The 7,643-nt window shown below is 41.3% G+C and overlaps 2 protein-coding genes across 2 annotated transcripts in view; one reads left to right on the top strand and one right to left on the bottom strand.

Annotated features, from left to right (window-relative positions):
• SYF2 (SYF2 pre-mRNA splicing factor) overlaps positions 1 to 1,687 on the top strand; it is a gene marked incomplete at its 5' end in the record, with an annotated part of 1,797 nt that extends 110 nt beyond the window's left edge. The window contains 5 exon segments of the mRNA XM_010164493.1: positions 1 to 30; positions 237 to 354; positions 475 to 565; positions 1,314 to 1,412; positions 1,522 to 1,687. The exon segment at positions 1 to 30 is cut by the window's left edge and continues 3 nt beyond it. Of these exon segments, the coding sequence (XP_010162795.1) occupies positions 1 to 30; positions 237 to 354; positions 475 to 565; positions 1,314 to 1,412; positions 1,522 to 1,687 (504 nt within the window).
• A 1,322-nt stretch (positions 1,688 to 3,009) lies between these two features.
• On the bottom strand, positions 3,010 to 7,540 carry RSRP1 (arginine and serine rich protein 1). The gene is made up of 5 exons (XM_010164483.1): positions 7,492 to 7,540; positions 5,539 to 6,168; positions 5,028 to 5,182; positions 3,707 to 3,790; positions 3,010 to 3,195 (listed from the first exon to the last, which is right to left on the bottom strand). The coding sequence occupies exons 1-5, from the start codon at positions 7,535 to 7,537 to the stop codon at positions 3,010 to 3,012; spliced, it is 1,101 nt and encodes a 366-aa protein (XP_010162785.1). The 5' UTR covers positions 7,538 to 7,540.
• Between the last annotated feature and the right edge of the window lie 103 nt (positions 7,541 to 7,643).

The raw sequence follows: 7,643 nt of genomic DNA, 5'->3' as shown, positions 1-7,643 counted from the left end.
TGGCAGCTGAGGGAGGAGGAGAAGAAGAAGGTAAAGACACAGTTACAAGCACCTGTGGTGACACTGAGCCCCCTGCCTGGTGCCTCGAAAACCCACCTCCTAATTAGACTCCTGAATGTCTAAATTATTGGCCTCTGCTAGAGATTCACTGGACTGATTTAGGGAAGTTATAACCAAGTGGGATGCTTGGCCAGTATCTTATTGTTAGAACTGAAGTGTTCTTTGTGCTGCGTTAGGAATGTGCAGCCAGAGGGGAAGACTACGAGCGAGTGAAACTGCTGGAGATCAGCGCTGAGGATGCGGAGAGATGGGAAAGGAAAAAAAAGAGGAAAAATCCAGATTTGGGATTTTCAGGTAACAGCTGAACTATGTAATTAATTGTCCATGTTCATCATCACCACCTTTGTTAGTATTTCAGATGCAAACCGAACCATAAAGACTTTAATCTTCACACTAATTAATTTTCTCCCCAAGATTACGCAGCTGCTCAGCTGCGCCAGTACCAGAGGTTAACCCGGCAGATCAAACCTGACCTGGAGCAGTACGAGAAGCTCAAAGAGCAATAGTAAGTGTCACTGAGCTGGAGTAAGTGTGACTTCAGTCATCTGATACCATCTGTAGTATTTCTACATTATTAGCAAACACTAAGAACTTAACCTAATCCTTTCAGCACATGCATACTCATATAGTGATGTTAATTAGTCTCTTTAACATGGTCTGAATATGCACAGCCTCCCTGATGATCTTTAGTTCTTCAAACTTAGCATTACTGAGTTTGAATTATTTTGCCTATTAAATTGTGTTTAAAATTACATTTCAGTGGTGGTTTTGTTTGGTTGGGTTTTTTTTAAGCAACCTGGCACAGTTTAAGAGCAGACTGACAGATGAGAACTTGCCAAGTTCTAATCCGATTTAGAGTTTAGATTCAGAATTTGTGGGCTTCTCATGATCTTTAGTTCTTCAAACTTAGCATTACTGAGTTTGAATTATTTTGCCTATTAAATTGTGTTTAAAATTACATTTCAGTGGTGGTTTTGTTTGGTTGGGTTTTTTTTAAGCAACCTGGCACAGTTTAAGAGCAGACTGACAGATGAGAACTTGCCAAGTTCTAATCCGATTTAGAGTTTAGATTCAGAATTTCAGTGGGTTTCTGTATCTTTTGTAGACATGTGCTAATTAAGAGCGTGTATATTTAGTATCAACATATTCTCACCTGAATCTTGAACTCCCAGAGTTCAAATACAAGTGCCTTGAAGTGCTAAATTAGGAATGAAATAGAAGCAGTGGAATCTCAAAGCGTTTTTTTTTCCCAGTGGTGAAGCGCTTTATCCCACATCCGACAGTCTTCTCCACGGAACTCACGTCCCATCTAAGGAAGGGGTGGATAGAATGGTTGCAGATCTTGAAAAGCAGTAAGTAAATACAAAGATAAAACAAAGAAGCACGTGACAGAAAAGCAACGTGTCATCAACCCCCCAGGATTCACCACGGCTCTTCCAACACTGCTCTTTTGTCTTACAGAATTGAGAAGCGTGAAAAATACAGTCGAAGACGCCCCTACAACGACGACGCCGACATCGACTACATCAACGAGAGGAATGCCAAGTTCAATAAGAAGGCAGAGAGGTTCTACGGGAAGTACACAGCCGAGATCAAACAGAACCTGGAGAGAGGAACAGCCGTCTGAACTGTCACCTCCAGCAAAGCACCAACAGCCCCTGCTGCATCTGTTCCAGTTTGGTGTAGACATTTTGCAGGTGATTTTAAGTTGTATCCAAAAAAATACTTTGTAAACCTCATTAATTTGGAGAGTCTTGTATTTAAATATAATGGATGTAATTTGCATAACAACTTCAGCTGTATACAGCTTTTACTTGTAGAAGTAGCCAGCTTATGCAATTTCATGTTCTGAATAAATAAACTCTTACAACTTTAGAGTGCAGAGTGCCTGTTCTGCTGGCCAAGAGGGTGAGGAATAAGGATTAGCTTCAGTATTGACTTCAGGTTGCCACAAAATACCATATTCCTTGGTACATTTGCCAGCCTCATCTTGGCAATTTAACAGTTTCTAAAAGAAGCTTCCAGACTGAAGGAGTCTTAAGTCCATTTATATTACTAACCATTTATTTTTACAAAAAAATAAGTTTAACTGCTCCCAAACCCACACAACAGCCTGTTGAGTTACTTGCAATGATCTTTGTAGAGGTCGTGGTGAGCGATGGAGCTAAGAGCACTGTATTGCTAAATTCAGGGTGACACTGCCTCTGCTAACCTCATGGTTTGCTGACTGCCTTACCCAGGGAGCCCTGAAAAGCTGTTTTTAAAGCCACCTAAATCAAAACAAAGTCAGCATGAGGTCAAGTTCAGCCTTACAAGTCAGCAGAAGCAACAGCTGCTCAGGTGCAACTGCAACACTTACAACAGCAATAGCTTCACCTGCAGCAGGTACACATCCAACACAAGCTTTCCACTTGCAGAGGGATATCTGTGGAAGTTACTTTGGAGGCCCTGAACGATTCCAGTATAAAGTTCCACTTTCAGAATGACATAAGAATTACCTTCTGTTGCACTTCTGTGCTAACAGTAGGGTAAATGAAAGCTAAACTTCAAAACAAACACTTACAGGACAGTCAACTACCAAACACGGGTCTAAAACTTGACACATTGAGAAGCCAGTGCAAAACTAATCTTTATTTTCTTAAAGAGTTACACAATGTAAATCAAGTGTTCAAAATAACAGCTACTGAGCTATTGTTTAGAAAAAGTTACCCACCTGGAAGTTCTAGTCCTTTAAAGCAATATAAAATATTTACAAATATACACAAGAGTCCCATCTGTGGCTTCTGGATCACTGTGCTCTACATCTGAAAAGAGAAATCTAGGATTCCAAAATTAAGATCTCAAAAATAAATACTCAGTATTAACAAAAGTCTTCAGCCTGATCAGAAAATTTCAGATCTCCCTACTGAAGTATGCATAATGCTGTGGTCAGACAGCGAGGACAATACACTAGCGTGCCCGGAACGGTGCACTTTTAGGTGAGAAGTTTAGAAATGTTTTCTTTGCCTCCATCTTGACAGGAACCCATTGCCCATAGGGACTTCCCTTCCTGTCCTCTTCTCTTCCTGGAGAAACAGCTGGTTCTTTGACAACATGGCTCGCTGGCTTCTGCAGTACTGGTTTTGCCATTGTATTCTGGAAAAAATAAATTAAAGATTCTAGAACAAGAAGGATGTACAAAGACCTGCCAACTTCAAGGGGTTTATGTGTGCTGATAAGACACATTTTCTTTCCAGTTCACAGACCTGATGCCTACTGAGTATCAACTACATACATTTAACTGACACAGGATTCAGGGAAGTTTCTTTTTCCCCTAGTTCTGCATTACTAAAATAAATCCAAACACGTAACGTGAAGCCAGTTCTGGTGTAAACTACTTCTGGCATAAATGAGTACAGTACAGATGTTCAATGTTATTGTTGAAAGGTCAACATCTATTTTAAATAAAGACTCTGCTGCAGTGTGTTTGCAGTGCTGTACTGCTGAAGTACTGATCTAATAACACATCCAGAAAAGTCATTATCAAACAGTTCAATTCAATTTGTTACCATTATTAAGATTTTTAATTTGGCAAGCAATGCTGGGAAAAGCCTAACACAGGAGGGATGAAGTACTGGACTTCCATCTTGGGAAAAATCACACTTACATTAGGACTGAAAGAAATGCTTCTCTGTATGGCTGCTCTTTCCATTCCACTCTTGGTCATGTCTTCTGCTGGTCTTCTGGGTTGCTAGAGAAGAGCACACACAGCTTCAGTGGGAGGATACGTTACTCCGTGCTAGTTAAGGCAGTTTAATTAGAGTATGAACTTTATGGTAGAGTTGTTTCAGGTATTTAGGTCAAAAGTACAAGTGTACACTACTGAATATGCAAAGAGATCAATGATGAGCTCAATTTGAAAAGCATTCAGTATTTTTATCCATGTCATTGTGCCAATTCACATGTGACCTGATAGCCACGCCCCAGGTTAAGTTTTTGAAACTGGAAAAATCCTTTTAAAAGGATTCAAACAACTCGAAGCATGGACTGCCACAGAGTGAGGTGTAGTGGTGAAGGTGCATTAAGTTCTGCATATCCATCCTGCAGAGCTTTGGATAATGACAATAAACTTATCTGCAAGTGATGCAGGCCTCTTCTTCTGTACTCTCTCAACATCTGGAATATATTGCATATATTATGAAAGGGATGCCTGGACCATTTGTCTAAAACCCTCAGTAAATTTAGTTCCATTTCAAATAGCAGTATCTGATCGAGGCAACAGTTATTGCAGCTTTGTATACACCACAAATCCTGTTAACACACCATAACCACAGAGCCAAACTAAAATTCAAATTCAGTTTAAGCTGCTCAAGTTTCTCCCTCCCTTAAATGCACAAAAGCTACAGCCCACAAAGTCCCTTAATTACCAACAGATTTTCTTCATCATGTCTGGAACCATAGTCATGATTTCTATAAGACAGAAATAAAGTATGTAAAATGCATTGGGTGCTTGGGTAAGTAATTTCTGGGAAACAAGTTTGTTGCACATGAAAAGCTTTCAACAGTTAAAAAGGGTGAAAAGATTTAATTTAAAAAAAACCCCCACACTATTCACTGGGTTGGGTAAGGAGTCTCCTTGGTTTAGGTCAGAAACACATGAACTAGTCTAAGTAATGGGCAAGAAAATCAACTCAAAGAGAACAAACTACATCCAGGTCTCCTTCCCCACCTACCACTGCCCCACCTATCACTGCACGTACTCAGTGGATCAACCACCTCTCCAGAGGCCACAGGACTTTCAGCTTAACACAAAGGCTACAGCGGTTCCCAGAGTAGTTTTTAGCATTCTGGTAAATCTGAAATTTTTGTTCCAGAGTTTGAATTCATAATCACAAACTCCACAGTTAAAAACTGTAACAGGTCCATGCAGATGACAAGTTTTAAGAAGTTTTTACCTTTTCCTTGAGAATACTCCAGTTCATACTTACCTCAGCTGACTCTCCAGGATCTTCATGCTCTTGTTTTTCATTTTTTATCTCTTTGGAAGGAGTAAGGAACTTCAAGCTTGCGGGCAAGACTATGTTATCTGTTCCCAGAGCTTTTGCAGCATTAGCTTTTGCTATTTCCAGGAGTTCCCTCTTCTCTGCAAGACAAAAAAAAAAGGCATTCCCTTATGTTTAAATCAACACGTACCCACTCACACAAGTCTAAAACCTGCACGTTCACTATCACTGCACACACATAAGCATCAACTGTGATTAACTGTCATCAGAACTTGGGAGATTGAGCTTCATCTGAAGTGCAAATAATAAACTCTGAACTACTTAACTTTTTTCCTAAATACACTTTTATAGCCATGCAGAGATGTTCTTCCCTACTGTCATTATCAGTTATAGTCTATAAAGTAAAACACAGGAAAATTCAACTGTTAAAATAAATATAATTTGTACATTTGAGGTTCTCACACAATAAAAGTGGGGTTTTTTTTAAAAAACGTACCTTTTTCACTTAAATGGAGAGGTGACCTACTACGAGATCTTGTTCGTGACCTGCTTCTCCAGCTCCTGTAAGCCTCGGGATACACTGTTCGCCCAAATCCATAGTATCTTCGGCCTCTTGAACGTGATCTGCTTCTCGAATAGGACCTTCTGTAGTAGGATCTTCCACGAGACCACGACTTGCTGCGTGATCTGTACCTGAGAGGAGAGCGGCGGCTCCTCCCGTAGTGTCTGGCGTGGTACCTCCCTCGGTACCTCGAGTACCCACGTGATCTGGATCGGCTTCTGGAGTATGACCGAGAGTATCTTCTGTACCTTCGGGAACTGCTTCTTCTAGCCCATGACCTTGATCTCGATCTGGAGCTGCTCCAGCTCCTGGAGGAAGCTGAAGAGGAACTACTTGAACTGGACCGTGAACTGCAAGATGATCTGCTAGATGACCTTGTTGATGACCGATCACAACTTCTCCTGGATCTCAAAGACGACTCTCTTTTCTTTGGCGAGCTGAGGGTTAAGTCATCCATGAAGCCTGTCATAACATCAGTTTTCCTACCCACCGTCTTCTCCATACAGGTCCTTTCAGAAGCTGGTTCTGGTTTTATAGTTGTTCTGCAATATCCGGTCTCTGTTCCTGTTGTGGGTGGGGAGGGGGAAGCTAATCACTTATAGGGAAGTCATTTACACAGCAACAAACATTATGACACAGTGGCAAGATGTTCAAGGATAATTAAACACACCAACAATTCACATCCAGTTTATCAGCATGTTTTGCACATGACTATTTTAAGTTCCATCATTTCCTCTCCTGTAGTCAGTTTTCTGCGTTAAATTAAAAAAAGGCTTCAATTTAAACCATGAGTAGCTCTTTAAGAATTTTGGAGAGGTTTGTTTGTGTGGGTTTAATGTTTAATACCCTTTGTTTGTAAGGTAAGCACACAACTTTTCTGAAAAGAATGCAACTTAATACCATTTTTTTCCCTCTCCAAACAGAATTTTCAAGGTACTTTATCTTCAGCCTATTCTAAATGCAGTCTGTTGCATCTGCAATGCAAAATCAATACTCTGCCTTCCAAATTATTTCAATTTAATAGTTTTCTTCTGCTGTTCTACAGAGGTTTTTTTTTTTCTTCTACAGTTCTATGGAAGTTTTTACTGTTTTCCTCTAACACAGGAGGGGGGGAAAGGAAGAACCTTCAAGTTACAAAGCAGCCACTTCCAGATCTTGTCCATACCACATTAAAAAACCACCTGCACAGAACTTCACACATCCCAGCAACTTATGCATCAAGCTGACATTAAAAACATTCAACATAACTAGTGAAAAATACAGCCAACGATTCACTGGGTATCGCTTGTAAAGGATGTAACACTTGTTAAGGTTGTATATTAATAATTAAAATGGCTGTTCCTCTTTAGTGGCAGCCATTTTATAACTACAAAGGTCACTGTGTTCCAGGGTGTGACTATCTTATCACCAACACTCAAACCCTCGGTGACGTCACCACTTTACAGTTTAAGGAAACTTGCTTGATCACAAATTTCTATTCTGTGCTCATGATAAATCAAAGTTACCAAATATAACCCATGGAAATCGATCAAGGGTACTAAAGTTCTCCACGATTTTGTAAAGAGCATTCCCCTTGCTGCTACTAAAGCTGAGGTTTCACTACTTCACCTTTAAACAAGAGCCAAGGTCACAAGACTGTACAGGGCACAGCTCAAAGGAAACAACGGATTAATCCTGATCTCAAACGCCACCCCCGCCTCCCCTCACTAAGCTCCCCGGACAGCGCTGTTTCCAAGCGGGTACGCGTCAAGCGAACCTCCCGTATGTATCCCCACATCGCTGCCCTTCCCCCTGCTGACCGGGGGTGCCCAGCCCGGTGCCGTGGCACTGGCGGGTTCAATCCCCAGGGTGGGAATTTCGCCTCAGAGGCTGTTTCCAGGCACTCACCGCTGGGAGCCGCCGGACACCCCCGGTGCTGGTTCCCGTGAGACATCAGAGCGCTTCTGTAATTAAAAAATAAACGTGAGTGACGTGTGTCCGCCGCCCGCGACCCCCCCAACGGGCTCAATAAAGCGAGTAACGGCCTCTCCCCTCTCACC

The sequence above is a fragment of the Antrostomus carolinensis genome, unplaced genomic scaffold, assembly GCF_000700745.2.
Source record: "Antrostomus carolinensis isolate BGI_N321 unplaced genomic scaffold, ASM70074v2 scaffold15990, whole genome shotgun sequence".
Taxonomy (NCBI): domain Eukaryota; kingdom Metazoa; phylum Chordata; class Aves; order Caprimulgiformes; family Caprimulgidae; genus Antrostomus; species Antrostomus carolinensis.
Note: the sequence above shows the minus strand (reverse complement) of the source record. Positions and strands in the feature narration are given on the sequence as shown.

Excerpts from the sequence above, each read along its gene's own strand:
- RSRP1 (XM_010164483.1), bottom strand. The coding sequence starts at position 7,537 with ATGTCTCACGGGAACCAGCACCGGGGGTGTCCGGCGGCTCCCAGCG. Across the intron at positions 6,169-7,491 it reads GTGTCCGGCGGCTCCCAGCG|GAACAGAGACCGGATATTGC; the intron begins GTGAGTGCCTGG and ends CACCCACAACAG. Across the intron at positions 5,183-5,538 it reads TCTCCATTTAAGTGAAAAAG|AGAAGAGGGAACTCCTGGAA; the intron begins GTACGTTTTTTA and ends TTTGTCTTGCAG.